Source organism: Arvicanthis niloticus, chromosome 7 (genome assembly GCF_011762505.2).
Source record: "Arvicanthis niloticus isolate mArvNil1 chromosome 7, mArvNil1.pat.X, whole genome shotgun sequence".
Classification (NCBI taxonomy): Eukaryota; Metazoa; Chordata; class Mammalia; order Rodentia; family Muridae; genus Arvicanthis; species Arvicanthis niloticus.
Window position 1 is genome coordinate 84,165,210 of NC_047664.1, and position 20,297 is coordinate 84,185,506.

At 34.3% G+C, this 20,297-nt stretch overlaps 1 protein-coding gene across 5 annotated transcripts in view; it reads right to left on the bottom strand.

The window, feature by feature from the left end:
• Positions 1-20,297, bottom strand: part of Epha5 (EPH receptor A5) — a 308,023-nt gene that overhangs the window by 258,096 nt on the left and 29,630 nt on the right. For all 5 annotated transcript variants that reach the window (XM_034508731.2, XM_076938719.1, XM_034508730.2 and 2 more), the window contains exon 2: positions 18,574-18,638. In XM_034508731.2, the coding sequence (XP_034364622.1) occupies positions 18,574-18,612 (39 nt within the window). In that variant the 5' untranslated portion in view covers positions 18,613-18,638. The remainder of the gene's footprint in view (positions 1-18,573; positions 18,639-20,297) is intronic.

Below are 20,297 nucleotides of genomic sequence, written 5' to 3' on the forward strand. Positions count from 1 at the left end.
TTGAGGGCTTAATGACAATTATCAAACATTAAAATATAATACCATGTCAAGCCTTCTGAAATGCTATAAGGAAAACATAAATTCTGTCTTATTGCTGTATAAGATGGGTATTTGAGGTGGACAGGCCCCACGGTTACAATATTCTAGGTATATTTAGAATTCCTTCATAATGAAGATCTGAAGTGTGTAAATTTGGTGTTAGTGGCTTTATAAAGATGATTTGAGTGAAATGGTTTCCTACTTATGAGAAAATAATAGATTATATGTATTTTATGAATATCATTGTACAATATAATAAAAGCCATTAATGAACTCACACAAAAATTATCTGGGAGGCTGGATTATTTGTCTAAATCTTACAGATAGATAAATCAATTTCTTTTTCAGTAATAAGTTTTTGACAGAAGTATGACAGGTAGTATAACCAATGACAGAAAATGCCAAAGTTTTCTTTTGACTGAAATTACTAAATATTAAGCATAATTACATATATACACTAAGTGATACATTGTGTGTAAGATCAGAAACTAATATGTTCGAAAACAATAAGCACTCACTGTCTTGTAGGTACGTACACATCCACTATGACAACTGAATAGCAGATTATGAGTCTTTAGAAAGACAACTTACGTAAACATGTGTGACAATGAAAGTATTTATAAATCCCAGGATATAATAAAGTGTTTTCTTGAGTTATTTTAAGTATAAAACTTTACTCCCACTTTAAAGAAGCTGTCACTTCTTGTTCATGTACCATAAAGATATTTTACATCATGTTGTATTATAAACTTACTTAAGATCACAATGGCAAACATGAATGGCAAAGAAGAAGTTTGACTTACAATTGGTGAAGAGCAGATTTCCTTTGCAATCATGATACAATTAATTACATATTTTAATATAGAATTTACTACTTAAGCTTAATCTTATATTTCACAAACTATTTTAGTACATTTGAAGGTAGATAACTTTACGTTTACAAAGGTCTAAGAAATAATGACAAATAAACTTGAAAATGCAAAGAATAATATGAATGCTTAAAAATCAGTACCTTAGCAGGTTAAAAAAAAACCAACTTATCATTTGATTAAATAAAATGAACATCTCAGTTTTCAATGTTTCTTACATATGAGTGCTTTTATTAAACATAGATATTATGACATTTGATATTTAATTAGGAATACAGTGTTTTTTAATGTCTCTTGTCATAGAATATCCTAATTTTTATATCACACAAAATTTGAAAGGTTAAAAAATATCCAAATTTAGAGAAAAGAGAATGAAGTGAAACAATTAACTCGGCTGATGGAAAAGCCCATGTGAAGAGAGTTAGTAGGTGTCAAGGACCTATTTTTTCTACAAATACTGCTGGTTTATCAATTAAAATATACTAAGTGATAATATTATACAGGAATAAAACATGCTACAATTTTATCTTTTGTGTGTAGAAGCAATCATATTCTTATGCAACAGAAAGATATCAAACATGCAAACAGTTGTTGTGATTTCTTCCCACTTAGTATGTGTAGCTCTAGAAAAATTTAACCATTGACCTACATCATCTAGTTCTCAGGAAAAGCACATTTCAAAATCTGCTAACACTATATTTTTCCTTGTCACTGTGCTTGAAAGTTCCCACAATATAATAACTGTTCTAAATTACAACTGCAAACAAATAAGCAAATTTAGTATTCACTCAGTTTATTTAATTGACTTCCACATACAGCAATCTTGGGTTCATAACAGGCATTAGGTATATCTATACAAATGTATTTCAGCACATGTTGACAAATAGTGGTCACACAGTGGGTAACAAAAAGAGGCAATATAAGTCATTGCTCATATTTAATTTTCTCCCAGCAATGAAAAAACAGTATCTCCTGAGCAAAGTAAGCAACAAAACTTATAAGTTTTAATGTTCAAGAATTAATGTAATGAATCATAATTCAATATAGAATATTTAACAACTTATTCTTCCTATAAGCACAAGTGATATTTGTTTTATGATTTTTATGATCTCCTTGAATATTAGTTGCTATAATTTGTGACCCAAAGGTTATTTGTGGTACATTACCAATTTAACTATTCAAAAATATAATCACAAACCCAGAATTTATATTTACAAAGTTACCAAATGTGGTAGCATCATATTTTGAGTGCTATAATGTAGCATATAGTTTATGAAGTTATTATTTGGATGTATGGATTGCCTTAAAATATATATGAATGATGGCCTTCACTGCTCTTTACCAAGTGAACTTCTTTTTTAACAGAGAACACTACAGAAATCCACAACAGAACAAGTCAGACCCAATGGATACATCTACAAAATGCTCTACACCAAGGCTCAGGTGAACATTGAGGAAGAGTGTCTACAAACCTTGTTGAGAGCCAGGAGATCAGAGAATCTGCTGTGAAATCATGTGCCTTATAACACCTGAAGCTGCATCTATAAAGTCTCTGCAGTGTGACTTCCCACATGTGAGGTAACAAGGATGACAGCAAGGAGCATGCCCAAATGAAGAAGAAAAGTCTCACAGAGCCTCAACACTACACAATGAACTATAACTTGAGGAGAGCTGACAGTAGAGGGAGTCTTCCCCAGTTCATAAAAGCACACCAGTGTCAAATGATCAGGTCTGAAAACTCATATACACATACCATCATACTGACTATGTTGTATTTAGTACTATGTACATGTTTCATGTGGTTACAGGCATCTGATAGCAATCAGTGGAAAAGAAGGTTATGAATTTGAAAGAGAGTATTAAAGAATGAATGGAAGATTTTGTAGGGCAAAAAGGGAAGATAGAAATGTAATTACAGTCTCATAATAAAATTAAAAGTAAAACATGACCCCAAATTTATATAAGAATATACAAAATTTCAATTCAAGGTAGTACAGGAAAAAATACACTTGTTCATCAAATGGTTTAAGGGATAAAATTACACCAGGGTTTTACACACCTGCCATCTCCAACCCACCTGAGGGAAAGTAGAGGTAAGGTCATAGACTACTAACTAGGAGTTACAATCTTAAAAAAATGTTTAAAATCTTGCTTAAATATATATGTTTTATTGAAAGCAGAAGGCCTCTCCAACAAGTGCTTCAACCTGCCACTGCACATCTATAGTGTAAAATATGGAACAAGCCAGATGTGTCCCCTCCAGCATGTGAGAATCTATGTCCAGATCAGAATTCCCAGGAGAAGGTTGCCTGGGTATTCTTTAACAAAATTCCAAGTATTAGTAGGAAAATTGTTTTGTTTTATTTTGGTACTGGACTTCATGTTATTAGAATGACATTTAAACTATTCCCTGTACTTGACGTATCTCCTAATTCCCAGAAGGTTTAGGTTCAACCTAGAACTAGTTTTTTTTTCTAATACTATTTATTTTAATTTTATGTGTATGTACCTGTGTGATTGAGTATATGTAAGTCCATCACTTGTGGGAAGTAACCACATAAATAAGAAAAATGGTGAAGTCCCATGGAAGTAGACGTACAGAAGTTTAGGGTTTGGCAACTGTACATAGTGGTTTTAAGCACTGAGCCATCTGTTCAGCCCAATAGGTTCTTTTAAATTTTAAATCAAACTGTACTTTTTTGAATAATTTTCACATGTTACTTACTAAATATACAGAAAACATTTTTCTTATCAAGTATTTTGAAAGAATTAATAAGTTAATAGCTTAGAAGATGGGTATAATATGCAAATCCAGGTATTACCTTTAATGTGGTATAAAACCTGTCCATCTGACCACACTTAATGACAATACATCCAGACCATATTTAGCAAGACACATTTGTTGAAAGGCTGGACGTAGTTCAGAAATGTTAACTGAATTTAATAGTTAGTAATCGAGATGTTTGCCATCTGGTAAACTGCATCAGTATGTGAAGGGAGGCTTAGTTAGAACTAGTGAAACATTTTTTACTTTACTCCTGCCATCTCAGTGACTGGCCACATTATATCTTGCCACTGCTTAGGAAGAACACAAAACACTGCTGATTCATCAAAAAGTGGTAAAGTTTATATAATTTATACCTTCATCTTTATCACCCTGCCTAATACAATCTGATTTCTGTGTTGCAACTGTGAATTTTCTGTAGTGTTAGTACTTCAAAAATGTTATAATGAAATGCCATACTTTATTTCTATTCAACCTTAACGCAATAAAATAATTTTTTGTTGTTGTTAAAAGCAATCTCAAATTGGTCCTGGTAATAAATGTTTATATTTTTAGCATTCAGAAACTGAGGCAGGGGTATTAAATGAAGTCTGAAGCAAGCCCTGTCTTTCATAGGCTCTGTCTCACAACACAAAATGAAATAAAACCAAATGTTAAAAGTTGTTTTGATTTCTGTTGGAATAGACTTATAGACTAAAGTAAATGGGTTTGAATTCAGCCACATATAGACTTGGGTTGTAGCTACTTTTCTTTCTTTCTTTCTTTCTTTCTTTCTTTCTTTCTTTCTTTCTTTCTTTTTTTTTTCTTCTTTTTTTCTTTATTCTTTTTTTTTCTCTCTCAGCCACACCTCAATGCATTTCAACCTTTAAAACATAGTGTGGAGACATTGATCATATTTGGGCAGTGTCATGGTGGCGGTTTGAATAACAATGGCTCCTATAGCCTCATATAATTGAATGTTTGGTTCCCAGTGGGTGAATGCTTAGGAAGAATCAGGGGGTGTGAGCTTGTTGGAGGAGATGTGTCCCTAGTCTGTCAGTTTTCAAGTTTTAAAAGCTCACACCTAGCATAGTATTGCTTCACTTTGTGCCCACTGCCTGTGGACCAGGATGTAAGTTATCAGCTATTTCTCTAGTGCGTGCCTGCTTGCCTGATGCTGTCCCACTGCCATGATGATCATGGATTAACCCTCTAAACCTCTGCAAGGAAGCCCTGAATCAAATATTCTCTAGTGGAAGATGCTCTGGTCATGGTTTCTCTTCACAACTATAGAACAGTACTAAGCTACCCAGGAAGGGCCACAAGTATAAACTCAGGTGGAGCTTGTCATTTTTCATGACCATATTGTCAGCGTCCAATCAAAAGTCACAGTGAGTTTACAAAAAAGAAGAAAAGTTGGTGTGTTTCACTAGTCCAAAGACTGAGTAATTCTTCATTCTGGTACCTAGTTTAAGAGCAGAAATCAGTATATAGAGATATAAGAATTAAACTCCAGAGAACTAACCAATAATGCTACTATGAAAATCACTAGTAACTGTCTGCATATAGAGCAATACCAACATCTAAGGTAATGATTTTTACCTTTAACCCAACAGGATAGTTGTTGGCATGGTAATACCTTATTGTTGAACCTTATATTTTGAACATTAAGATAACCTGATATTAATATCCAATTTATACATGATATTCTGATGACTGTAATCATAATTTGTTTATTTTAATTTTGTAAAATAATTTTAAAATGATTTGGAAGATAAATATATTATCCTGTCTTTCTACTGCTTATTGCTTTTAAAAGGCGAAAGGTTTATACAATCCGAAGAGAAACCAGAGTATTATTGCTTTTAAAACTTGTTTTTAATGTAGCATTAAAAATAATAATATTATAGCATAAAAATCCATGCTTTGATTATAACATTAAAGGAGCACAATTGATCAAAGACATAGTCTTAATGTTTATTTTTTAGAATTATTTTAATTCTTATACTTTTAATTGTATAAAGGGAGGGATAGTTGATGAAAACTGAGTAATTCTGAGTTACTTCAACTCTTGTTAATCATAGCACAGCCTGGGATTCATTGACTTATCATACAGCTGGCTGCCACGCATGCCAACATATACATAAAACCTTGCCTGAAATAAAATTTTTGAAACAGCTTATTTGCCTTATCCAGATGTATAGAATACAGAGTAGAAAGAAATAAAGATTAAGTCCACTAATTCGTGATGTTATATTCATTTTTTTCCTTCATTTATATTCTAGATATAATGTTAAATAATGTTAAAGAATTTAGGAATTTGGGTTGATTAGTTTGGGTGCATAAGTTAGGGGATTGAGCATTAATAATGCCATTTTTAGAGTGTTAACATCCTACAAAGGAAAGCACATAAAACAGAAACTAAATTTTCTCTCTGTCTCTCTGTCATTGTCTCTCTCTGTCTCTCTGTCATTGTCTCTCTCTGTCTCTCTTGGTCTCTCTCCCTCTCCCCCCTCCCTCTTCTCTCACCCCCCCATTATAGTTTTTATTATACAACTTGCTTCCAAGCAATAGGAAACTGTAGCTGCAGCCCAGGGACTTGCACAGCCAGGTCAGCAACCACAAGGGTGGCTTTCCCAGCTCTAAGGAGACAATGAGCTAATGAGGAATGTTATTAGTTTTACATCAGCTCATAATAATGGCACACAGATGGGAGTGTAACATTATTTTGTAAGTATCATAGAAAAACAAATGAAGAGTGATGATAAACAAAGACACGTGATTGGTGATTATTGTGAAATCTTAAATACATGCATAGAAAAGTCTTGCTACTAATCCTTCAAAAAATGAAATGCTTCAGTCAAAGAAAATATTTGAATGCCGTGAATAATCTACATGCATCATATTCCAGGCCTTAGAAATATAGTTAAAATCATATGCTAGAATAACTCATTTCACTCACTATTTTGAAAAATTATTTTACACTGAAAACTACTTTTTTAAAAGTGAAATCAACTTTACATAGAAAACAGCTTGCTACTTGAAACAAAGCTTTCTTGACCTAATTCCTGAAGGCACTAATTTCAATGAAGTCTAGATAATAATATATTTTTTCTAAATCTACTCCTGTAGTCATTATTTTACTGAAGATACACCTTCTACAGCACCAGTAACACCTAGAGTTCAAAAATTATTTGCCTCTGTCCCAAGAGTTAGAGCAGTTTGTATCAATGATGAATAACAGGCTGGATCAACATATGGTTTCTATGTGGTATTCCAAATATGAACTTGTCTCAGTGATATAGAAAGTCAGATTTGAAATTCTGAAGAAGTCATATGTAAATTGGCAGAAGTTCCTCATATCTTCAGAGAAAAGAATGAGGAGATGACCAGCTAGAAGTTGAAGCCACAGCGAAATAAGTACTGCATAGTGCATGGAGGGTCATCAAATGCTTTGCTAAACACATTTTGATGCAGTAATATACCCTATGTTCCTTGAGTTCATAGTAAGTATTTTCTGTCTATTGAGCTAGCAGACATTCTTATATAGTACAACCAACTGAGGAATGGCGTTTAAAATAATAATAAATAATGACAGATTTACTTATCTGGATCAGTACAATATTAGCATATCTCTTCTTGGAAACTACTCTCAAAATAGACCATTTTAAAATATCTTCCTTATATTCAGACTATTTAATAATAAAATCTGAACAACTCTGAAATTGTTTTCAATGTAAAGCCACACCGAATCTATACATTATGTTGTAACACTTCTCTAAGTTAGTTTATAAAGTAATTTCCAAAGAGTAGGAAATAGGGTAAATACATAATGATGCATGAGTGTGCACTTGTGTGAGCGTGCGAGTGCACGCAGGCGTATACACACACACAAGGATACACAAAGAGAGAGTGAGAGAAAGAGAGGGAGATAGATGAGGAGAAAGAATGATACAGAGACAGAAACAGAGATGAGACAGACAGACACAAACACACAGAGAGGGGGCGATGGGAACTGGGAGGGGGAGGGGACAGAGAGAGGGAGAGAGAGAGGCAGAGAGAGAGAGAGAGAGAGAGAGAGAGGGAGAGAGAGAGAGAGAGAGAGAGAGAGAGAGAGAGAGAGAGAGAGAGAGACTATACATATCTACCTTCTGGTCATCTGTTTGTTCCTTCCCTTGGTTCTACCATTAGTGAATATTAGGTTTTCAACATGAGACACTGAATCATTCATTTTCCAGAACAGTTACTTATTTTGTGAGCTTTGTTCACCTACTACAAAGTAGTAGTATTGTCTGCCGTGCTTTCAGTAAGATTTCTCAAATATTTATTAATAAACTATGAAGGTGACTTATGAAATTAGTGAATACATATTTTCCATCTATAAATGTTGGCCAATGCCTAGCTCAGGCATTACAAAGGATAAAATACTAACAATCAAAACAGAGTAATTTTGTGTGTTTGTACCAGTAACTACCTACCTCTTTGATAGAATAAATTCAGAAACTGATTCTTAAAAACAGAAACTAAGAAAAGAGAAAATGACTGCATCCCATATAGAGCAGTAAGCCAGGGCCAGGCACTTTACTGAACATAAAATAGTTGTCTCATGTCATGTTTATAATGTGTTAATTTAATAAGTAGTGCACATAGCGTGAGAAAGAGAAGGAGGGAGAGGGAGATATATTGGCTTACTCATCCTGTAGCAATGGTAGAGTCACACTTGACTCTGGATTAATATAGTTAGTGATTTCCATAGTAATTGTATTGCCACTTAGGAGATAAATATTTACACAAGTTAGCAACTTGTATCAAACATAATATAAAGATAAAATCACAGCTAAACATAGGCTTTCATAGGTCTTAAACTTCAAACCTCTAATGGAGATCAATTGAAATTCATCTGTTTGAAAAGATGTAAAGAGGAATTGAATCTTACTTCAAATTGTAAACTGAGTGATTTTCTCTATAATTTAATGATTTTGTAAAACTAAATAAAATATCCTTGGCCTAAGCCTGCCTGACACTTAAAAACTCAATTGCCTAAATTCAAGTTTTGACATAATTTTAACAATACACCATTTTTAACTAAAGTGTACAGACTTTTTTCCTATTGTTCAAACACTCACCACATTTTAAATACTCATATTTGAATTTTAACTAAAGTGTACAGACTTTTTTCCTATTGTTCAAACACCATGTTTTAAATACTCGTATTTGAAACTATCGGATAGCACAAAATGCTTTTAACGTAAATGTATATCTGAGACAAAGGGCAATGTTCTCAGGGTAACGAGGAAGAATAGACCAGTAGAGGGAGGTAGCTCTTGCACTATTTGCACAAACAATGAATATCACCTCTAATATCTAATTTTGAGTGCGTTCAATATATAATAGGAGCTATGTTGATTCATTTCCAGATATGGTCACCCTAAGGATGGTAATGAGAGGTTTCATGTATTATTACTCGCTCTGGGTTATGAAAGTCATTAGCATTAAGCTTCACACAGTATAGAAAAGAACATTTCCAGAAATCTGTGCAAAGCACTATTGGTAAAAATTTACATGAGTCCGGTAGTATATTATGTGTGAGACCTTTTTAGGGAGAAAAAGTGTACTGGTATATAAGATCAAAAGGACAACAGTGGCTAGGTTCCAAAGGACAATTCCAGGCTGAGCAGTTTGGGTCATCACTTTGTGCATTAGTGTAAGCTGGAGGAGCATAAAGGGAAGGGAGCAGATAAAAAGCAGTGAATGGCAAGAGGCTTGAATATAGGAGAGGAGGTTTGGCCTTCTCCCTTTCCCCTGCTGCCTTTAATGGAAATAATCAACAGGAATGCTGGATGATTACAGTATATTTTTTCTCTGCGGGAGAGGGAGATTATGTACTCAGAACCATAAAGCATTTGCTTGCAAAATTAATTCAAATTGACTTGCACGGGAGCACTGTCACATGAATTGAAAACAGCTGAAGGATTTTTTTTTTTCTAAAGGACCATGATAAACAGCAATCAAACCACATGGAAAAATACCTGCTGTTTGGGCCTCAGAGACTTCTGGGAAGCACAGATCTATTTAACATCTTTATTAATGAATGGGAAGATAACAGTGTAAAAAATTCACATTCATTTACGGAAAATGATGCCAATATCAATGAGAGCAAATCAATTTTTTTTTAACTATAAAAAAATTAATTTAACCCTAAATTTCTTACATGGACTATACCATTTGGTGCAGAAACATCTTGCCAGATATAAAAATCCCTTAAACTTACAAAAAGGAAAATTAATACTTGGTATGAAATAAGTAAATGGTGTAGTGGTTAAAACTGTTTGTTAAAAGTTAATGCCTGGGTGCTTCACATAACAGGGGAGAAAGGAGTAACATATTTACCTCCTTAAAAATGACTTGAACATTTATTTTTTCAAATACTTCCTCCTTGGGTGTGACAACTGGGCAAGAAAGATGTAAAGAAGAAACAATTTAGCAAAATGATGTGTTGGACATGAGGTCTGACAAATTCTGAGTATGAGATCTATATACATATACATTCCACTCGGGAAGAAACGAACTTCTGGAGGAGAAGGTTAACATGGTGGGGGTGGGAAAAAATACTTGCAAACCATTATCTGCAGAAGAGAGGTTCCTCTCAGAGAAATGCTTTCACAAAGGGTTAGTGTGTACATCCAGATTGAAAAGGTGGGATGTTTGGGTAACCAGTTGCAGGTGAGGGATGGACAAAGCATTATCAGAAGATAATATTGATAAAATTCACTTCTCAGCTTATTTGTGAGTTTCATTATAAAGTGGAAAATGTGTTGGAGGCTCTACTACATGTGAAAAAGATTGTGTGTGATTCCAAGTTGACCTCAAGCGTAATCTGTGATCTCTAATGAGCAAATAATGCACATGCATCACAATGCTGTTTTACAGGCCCTCGCTTTGATGTCTGCTAGCTCATTGTGTGTGTCTGCTTATATGAACTATCAGATACAGTATTCGCCTTGTAGACAGAGGAAATACAGCTGGACGTTTTAAGGAAATGTCTTCATAATTGCTAAGCTTCCATGTGGGAAATCTAAATGCAAAATCTCATGCCTTTCAAATTTCAGAATATGCTTAATGATTATCTTGAATTCTTTAAATTATTTATCCTACCTACATTATAAATTTTGTTGGGCTTATATTTTTTGAAAATATAATACAGAGTAAGCTACACTGGATCAGGCAAATTCTTCATTTCACTGGCATTTGCATTGTATATTTGAATATCCTTTCCCCTTAGAATACTTTTATATCACTGTCCTTAAAGAGTTTTTTCTGTATAAACCAATGTGGTCTCATTCACACCCTTCCTAATTAGTTTGATCTTTAGCATCTTCTCGGTGCTTGGTGTGGCCCTCAGTGTATACTGCTAGCTTCAACACAGTTCTGTAAACACAAAACCAAAATGTAAAACCTCAGCTGTGTCCAGGTGTTTCTTTACATTCTTGTCTTTGTGGAACAAGTGGGACACACTGTTTTATTTTGTTATTGTTGTCATTGTTGTTTATTAAAAACTGAAGATCTAAATAAATAATGTAGTTAAATATTTCCTAATACAAAAACAAACAAACACCAAGTAGGACAAGAGAATTCTGATCATCATTCATTTTGCATAATTTGAGTATTCTTAATTTTAAAAGTGAATAAGAGTTTTATGTCTCAGAGACATCAGAAAGTAGGGCAGAGAGCAGCAAATCCAAGAAAATCTATAACCTCTGTTTTGCCATAACTACAATGTAAGCGTTTTCCTTTTTCCTTCCTCTCTAGGAAGACCAAGAAAGTTTACCTGCATTCTAAAACAGATGTGACTTAACTCAATATCTACATTCTTCTTCAAATGAATAAGTTATTATCAAATACCAAAACAATCTCTAAATGCAGCAAAAACAAACTAAAGTTAAAATAATCGTGATGTTTATTCTTTTTGATGGTGAAAATAAAATCTAGCAAAATAAAAACAGAAGTTTCAAGGCAACCTTGAGACCATGCTCATGGGAGACCTGCGGTTTCCACACCATGTGCTTCAGGAAGTCTTGAAAACCCTCCTGGGAACAGCTAATCACACCAAGCACAGAAGGCAGGTGTGTACAGTGAGCATCTCTAACAACAGGATGTGGAACATAAGAGTGGTGTAGGAATTTTTGAGACGTAAGAATATAATCTATTTTTAGCAAACATCCCGGCCATTAATTTTATTCTCATGAGAATAAACCTTGGAAACTGTGGCTAAAAATTTCCTGGAAACAACTGTTTCCACCCATGCTAAGTCTGTATAGATTAATCAGTGGTAAATATTCCAGAATGTAGCAGAAGTGGCCTAAATATAAATTAAGTATACACTCATTCAGTGAAAAGACAAGCAGGTAAAACCATAAAGAACATTGCTCTGTAGTTCAACCATAGGAAGAGAGGGACAAAGAAAACCTCAGCATTGGGAGTGACTCTTCTGTGGTTTCAAAGAAGCGGTGTCAGGGAGACATGGCTGTTGAGCGAACTCAAAAGGACCAACTGCTTAAATTTAAGTAAGTTGCTTATGCTGGGTTTCCTCACCAACAAAACAAAACACTAAGTGCATCTTTGTACATTTCTCTAGTTTTTAATATCGGTTGCACATATTCCTGTGCTGAAGGAATAGCTTTTTCATAGTTAGACTGAATCCAAAAGAAAAATGACATTGCATGTGAAAAGTACACAAAACACAAACTGTTCAAGTGATGTGATATCCTGATATTTCTGTGATTCTTCTGAACACCTATATAAAGAGACATCAGGACTAGAAAAAAATTATCATCTTTTTTTTGGTTGCTTACTTTCAAAACCCATCAATTTCAGAATGCCATGAACTCTTTTCTTCATACAGGGCATACAGGGGAATGTAGTCAATTTCTTAAAACGATATTCTTTCTTATGCTTGCACATATTGGGAGTGTGAAACACCTGTACCTTTAGCTTTCTGACACATGTGAATCAACAGAGAATAGGCATTCAGGTTTTATGTAAGATCTTCCAGCTTTGAAGCACTAACTAATTTTAGTGTGTGTCTGTGTGTGTGTGTGTGTATTTGTGTTTTTTAGATATATCCTTGTGTATATGTGTGTGTGTATGTATCATGGTATATACATATAGATATACATATAGATATAAATATAGATATATAGATACATAAAATAGCCTCTTGTTAAGAATAGAGTCTTGTGTCCACTTCTGACCTCAGCACTGGGATCCCATCCAGCATAGACCCTGCAGGCCGTGAGCATGTGCCATAGTATTTGTGAGTTCATATGTGCATTGGTCCTGTTGTGTTTAGAAGGCTTGTTTCCTTGCTGTCTTCCACTCCCATGGGCTTTTACAGTTTTTCCTCCTCCTCTTCTGCGAAATCCCCTGAGCCTTGAAAGGAGGGCTTTGATGGAGACATCATATTTGGGGCTGAGTGTTCCCCTGTTGCTCATTCCCTGCACATTTCCTAGTTGTAGGTTTCTGTATTTGTTCCCCTCTACTACAGAAGGAAGCTTCTTTAATCTGTGCCTAACTTTTTTGATTTGGTTTCCTTTGATTTTTTTATGAGTATTTGGATCTAAACGCAAGTACTCATAATTGAATAGAAAGCACTTTGATGACTTAGACAACTCCCAAATTCACATTAAAAATATCATCGTATATACAAAACCAAAATTTTAAGCATGTGCACCTCTATGTAATCTTCTAGGTTCCACTAAAATGATGTGCTTGTACTGGAATACAGTCATGAGGTACGAAACAGAAGGCCAGTAAATATGACTATGGTCCATAAATTGAATTGTCCAGTAGCACCCAATCCAGCCCAGCCTCAATAAGTACTCACTAAAATGCATTCATAATGACAACATGCCTTAGACTGAATATTTGTCATCAAGTGACATATGGGTGCATTGTATAAAACTACAGAATTGTGTTATAAATAAACCATTCTGAAATCAATTGTTGTTTCTTAAAGTACATTGGTGTATTTACAGAAAAACATGTAATTTATCAACTTTTATGTTTCTACCAAAGTAAAGTAAGGAAGATAAAAGACAATGTTTGAGAAATACTAATACAATTCTCTCTTAAAAATAGTGCTCTACATTTTATAACATATTTTTTAAAGATATTTCTAGTAGAAAATTGTTTCTGATATTTATATTTACTTAATCAGAGAAGTTGCTAAATTCATTTTAAAATTAAATTGGCTATTTCTAGGTATATATCCCCGCTTGAAATCTTGTTTTCTATTTGGAGCACTTAAATATGCTAGGGTTAAATCTGGCATCAGGGCTTTTAATGAATAATAAACTTTTAACAGTTCTGAATATCTAAATAAATGAGATGTTTCTCACATGATGCTTTTACAATTGTCTTTCTCTATTTGGTTTTGACAATCTAATCGAATCTGTGGATCTCTTTAAGTTGATTTTACTCATGTTTGTTGATGAATATATGTGTTGTTTTATTTCAAATATGAGAATATGCCAGTTCATTAATCCTTACATATCATCCCTGTCCATTTAGGCCTCTTGTGTCCTAAATGTGTCCTTTCATAGACTCCTGCCACTTTCTCAGAGAGGAAAATCCCTAGTTTTCACTTTCACGTTTGTTCCCTCCTTCTGCCTGACCAGGACTGTGGTTTGTCATTTGTAATGAATTCTTTGTTTCAGGTTTTACTTTTTTTTCCTTTCTATAGCATCTTTCTTTATAGGGCAGCCAATATCTATTGACATTTTGAATTAAGTGAGATATAGTTCTTATAGTTTCTTAGTCTTATTAATCTCACATTTTCTTTTAGTTTGTTATACATTTTGCATTGCTTATTAAAATCTTCACCTAGTAAACTGACTCTAGTGAATTCTTAATGTAATTTTTATGATTACTTTTGCCTTCCATGTTGATAATACATTGCTCATCTTTGCACTCTGATGGTTTTTGGTAACTTCAATTGTTCCCACATTCTAGGATTTGAGGTTTACTTGTTTAATCGACATTCTAAAGTAATTCTGAAAACACACTATATTTTTCTGTGTGTCCATTAATGGGATTATTTAGTTAAATATCAGACAATACTTGACGGATTCAAAAGAAAGAAAATCCTTATTAACCATTAAGTATGTTCATCTCCACCGAATGACCATCTGTGCCTGCTAACACATTCATTCAACATTTATCTAAGCCACTGCCTTTGTTTTTCTTTTGTAGAGAACCCTAAGGCCACTCCCAGGTGAAACAAATTCTCCAGCCTCATTGGAGCATGCGTACATCCTTGGCAAGTGTACACTTCTCCCTATAGTCATTTAAGTTCAAACACTCATTTCTTTTAAAATAATGATGCCACTTCCCATTATTTTGTATATGGGTGGCTCCTAACAAAAATGCAAATCAATATTACATGCACATCCCTCCACTTGTAAAACAAGCAAAAAAAATCACTAATTTCCTCTGAATTATCTTTTGTGTCTTCAGAATACATAGTATGTAGGTTAGCTGTATCAAAGAAATCATGATGCATTAAAAATTTACAATCATCCAGAAAATAATGAATGTTGCTTTAAAATTTAGAAAGAAAACTAGTATTATTCTATTAATTGTAAAGAAAAGAACAAATTGACATGATATTATTGAAATGCTGTTAAGAGCTTTGTCCTTCTACAAAGACTTCTGTTTTCTATAAAAAAATGGTACAAGAAATTAAGCAGTGCCTCCCAAAGGTTCCAGTCATAGGAGTAACTAGGGCATCATATTGATGCTAACTCAAATGTGTACTTTTAATATTCTGTTTTAATAAATTCTCAATTGGAAAAGTGTAAAAGGTCAAACTGAATTCAAAGAGAATAACCATTTCTGAAAGCTCTAAAAGTGTAACTTTAAACTAGATGTCTATCAGATTTTTAGATAAGACACTTAATATACTCATTAAATAAAACATTTTGGCTATGAATAAAATTCCAAAGTATAACACACACATGCACATACACAAACATATACACACACACACACACACGGGGGAGAGAGAGACAGAGAGAGAAAGGGAGAGAGAGAGAAAAGAGAGAGAGAGAGAGAACAGTTGCAAAAGTTTATGAGAGCTAAAGGAACAATCTGGAATGTAAGAAAGTAGAAATGACACAATAGATTGCATTATATTGACAATTATTTTATCTTTCTTACAAAGTTTTACTTTTGGATTCCAACACCTGAATAATATTACTTTTTATATTGCATCTATAAATGCAATTATAATTTGAAATACCAAAGTAAATTGAAGGTGCTGAATTGTCTGAAAGCAAGATGATATAAAGATATTAACACATTTTGGGAATTTTAAAGTTTAATATGACTTGTCTGTCTCCCTCAAAAGTAACTGTCTAAGAAAAGGGCTATCTTAAGTTGCTTTCTTTGCTGAGATAAACACTTTGACCTAGGCATCATGGGAAGCAAAGAGTTCATTTTACTAAGATATGCTAATATCAGTCCTGAAGGGAAGTCAGGGCAGGAACTCAAATAAGACCAGAGGCAGGGACCATGCAGGAAGGGTCCTTACTGGTTTACTCTGCATGGATTGTACAGCATGCTTTCTTACACAGCCTAAGACTCCTGTGAACAGATGGCACAGCCTACAGTGGGCTGGGCCCTCCCAGGTAACTCAGCAATCAAGAAAATGTGCCACAATAATGACCACAGGCAACATTTGAAAAGCTGAAACCATCTTGCTTTCAGACAATCCTCAATTGTAGTTTCAGCTTCTCAAATGACTATCTTGTGTCAGGATGACCTACATTAACTGTTAGGCGCCATAAGAACCTCACCCCAAGATGGCTATGGCCACCCGAGGGACGAGTGATAAACAAGTCATTAGGTGTGAAGGCTGTGCTTCAAGGTGGCCTGATCTTACACAAGCGTCACAAGCCTATGGAGAGATGATATATGGCATGAGTTCATGGGCTCCTGGCAGGGTTTATAAGCTGTGCCCGGGAAGGGATGGGGGCTCGCCATCTTGACTACCAACCGCTAAGCATGTCTTAATTCCTGCTGGTCAGGGTTGGTGCTGCACAATTAACAAGCACAAGACTACTTCATTCAACTGGTTTTCTCATTAATTGAAAAAAAATATCATTCTAATATTTTGAATAATTATGTTCCTAGCCCAAGACTTGTATAATATTCTCTTGCTTAAAGTTATTTCCATTCCATATATTTTCTATATATGATGTAATAAATTTGTTGCTTACATGCATATTGAAATAAAATACATTTATAGATTTAAAACCATAAGTGTAATTTTAAAATAAACAATTGAAAATTTTGGGTTTCTTGTCAAATCAACTGAGTATAACTTTAATTTGAAAATTTTTAATTGTCAAACTCTTAATTTTATAGGTTAATATAATTCTCAACAATTATAATTGTTTTATTATAAAATTGTGAAACAGATTTTTCAGAATAACATTGTTGGGAGCCGACTTTAGCAGAAAGCGGCTAGATCAACTTTGCAGCCATCTAGAACCATATACCCTGACGAAAGATTTGGTTTTCAATAGCCTACAACAGCTAAAGCACACTCTGATATCCCACATATTTTGTGTTGCTGTTTACTGGCCCCAGCTGCAAGGCGCACGTGGTGGCCACGCCTGCAAGGTATTGCAGTTCACGTGCTGTCCACGTGCTATCTATGCCATACATGCCTGTAAGGCACACGTGCTATCCATGTCTGCAAGGCATTGCGGTGCACGTGCTGTCCACGCTATAGACGCCTGTAAGGCTTACGTCATATCAACACCTGCAAGGCACGTGGTATCCACGCGCCTACAAGGCACGTGGCAAAAGCCTATAAATAGCTCAGAATTCCCTTCAATAAACGAGACTTGATCAGAATCTCTGTCTTGTCTCCATTCTTCGCGTCTCTTCCCCTTTATCCCCACTCTCTCTCTCGCTAGACCCTGACCCTCGGACCGGAATGGGCAGTACGGGCTGCAACATAACATGATTACATTATAGAAGAATATTTAATTTGGGGTTTCATTTTCTGATACATACTTGTGAATTTAATTTCAAGGTAATCCTGTAATCCTCCTTTAAATTTACAAATTCTGTAATACACACACACACACACACACACACACACACATGTTTAAAATGGCATCTAATTACCATCTCAAATGTTTTACTTTAATATATGTCAACAAAATAATTTAATAAACTATTAGGCATAAAATATTTTGGTAAGATAATTCTTTTCTGAAAAGTTTTCAGTGAAAAAAATTCAAAATTTGGGACAAAACATTTGAATGGTACTGGAACTGATGGGAACTTAACTGAACTCTTGTAATGGCTTCAATTGTTTCGAAGCAAAATAAAAAATGATTTGATCTCTACATACATTAATATTGCACAGGTTAATTACATTTCCTATGTAACTTCACTGTGATCATGTCAAAACACCACATTTCCTAGGTGCTGAAAGATTTTGTTTGTTAGTGTGTGTGTGTGTGTGTGTGTGTGTGTGTGTGTGTGTGTGTGAGTGTGTGTAGAAATGCTGAGAGGAAAGCAATGTGTTTGATATTTAGTCACTGAAAACCTCTCCCTTCTGGTTAACTTTTTGCCAGAACTCATTTGAAATACCCCTAAACCCACTTTACAGAAATATAACACTCTACTCTCTTAACAAAAATATCCAACTATCCAGGACAGCCAAGGCTACACAGAAGAACCCTGTCTCGAAAAACAAAAACAAAAACCAAAAAAACAAACAAACAAACAAAAAACAAACAAACAAAAAATCCAACTAAATTTCAATTAAATATGACTTTTGTAGGATGAAGTGTATGTTTTATGAAAACTTTCCAAAGAACTTACCCCATTCTTTGGCAAAGCAATCCATCCAAGGTCCCCCATGACAGTGCGCGAGTCCAATAAATTCACTGAAAAAAAAGCAAAAAACAAGACACCAAACTGAGTACATCCCTACTGCACCTCTGCTGAGATGAATACTGCTTATATCACCAAGATGAGATCATGCTTCTATTATGACCCAAAAGGACAGTTGGTTTATAGTAAATTATTGGCGAATTGTAACAAAAACATTTAAAATGTGTATAAACTTAAATACGATTTTAAATAAAAGAAAAATTCAAATTAGATGTGTTGGGATCACCTGAAAATATTTTATTTACTGACTGTGAAGAAGTGTGTCCCTGTGTTCTCAACTGTTAACTGAGCAGGCCAGGGATAGCAGGATGTGTCAATGTTTGTCACTTCCTTATCTACACCCAAACAGAAAGGCTAGTTGGTAACTCCCAAAGCCAATTGGCTGAATAAGGAGCATGGCTTTTTGCATAATAAAGAGCTGGTAGCTGTTGCTGGGGCAGGAGGACCTGCAGAACAACAGGCAGAGACAGGAGCAGTCAGACAGAGCATTGAGAGGCACATAGCAGGAAAGTAGGGCAGAGAGCTGTGAGAAGGCAGGAAGTGGCAGAGAAGTTGGATTAAGTAAGAAGCTAGCTGAGACACTGCTCCAACAATGGCCAGTTAGGCTTTAAACCATGTGGATGTCTCCATGTCTTTAGTATTAAATCTCATGCGGGACCACTAAAAGCCCCGCAATAAACGTGGAAAAAAATAAAAAAAAAAATAAATCTTCAAAACAAACACACAAACAAAACAACTACTTGGCATTAAAACACAGCCTTAAAAATTATAGCTAAGCATGTTTTATTTTTATCTGGATGGTTGTTAAGAGTTGGCAAATAATTACATTAAGTAACAGTAAACATTTCACAAGCATATTTATTATTTCCATGATAATCATCAAAATCTTCAGAATGAGTAAAAATTTAAGTAAGAAACAAATCAACATAATTTTACTCAAGAGGAAGAATCTAGCAATTCACAAGTCTGTTTTGTAGGTAAGAATCCTGTATATCCTCAGGTGTCTTCTACTTAGAGATAACCTAAAATGTGCCTCATTTTTAAATATTTTATGTCTTGAAATCCTAAGATTGCAAGAAATTTAAGAGTTTTAGAAACCCCGGGATTGATATAAACACATTCATTATAAAGGAGCCACCAGATAAGTACATATACTCACACTGACCAATATACAAATATGCACCACGTGCTTACATTCTGTCCTTGCGAAATAAAATTAATGTAAAAAATAGAGTTTAGTTAAATGCTTTGAGTATGGATGAAAGAAAAATTATCTTTCTATCCTTTTTACATTTTTTTTTCTAAAGTCTTCTAGCATACAACGTAACTGAACTGCTTTGATTGAACCTAGCTTATGGAATAGAAGATAAGACACATGTAGTATTTCTGGAAACAACCCATATCACATTGGAGGCCAGTATTTTGGAATTTTATTAATTTTAAAAGTGTTATTCTATCTGCAAGTGCAAGTCTGAAATATAAAATGAACAAGAGTTGAAAGACAAGGAAACATATCATACTATACCATGAGAATAAGAAAAATCATTATGACAGGATCACAGCCAAAACCAGAAGTATTGGATATTTTCTAAAATTTATGTGTACTTGACATATAAATCTATTTCACATTTCATGTAGTCTGCTGAAAATAT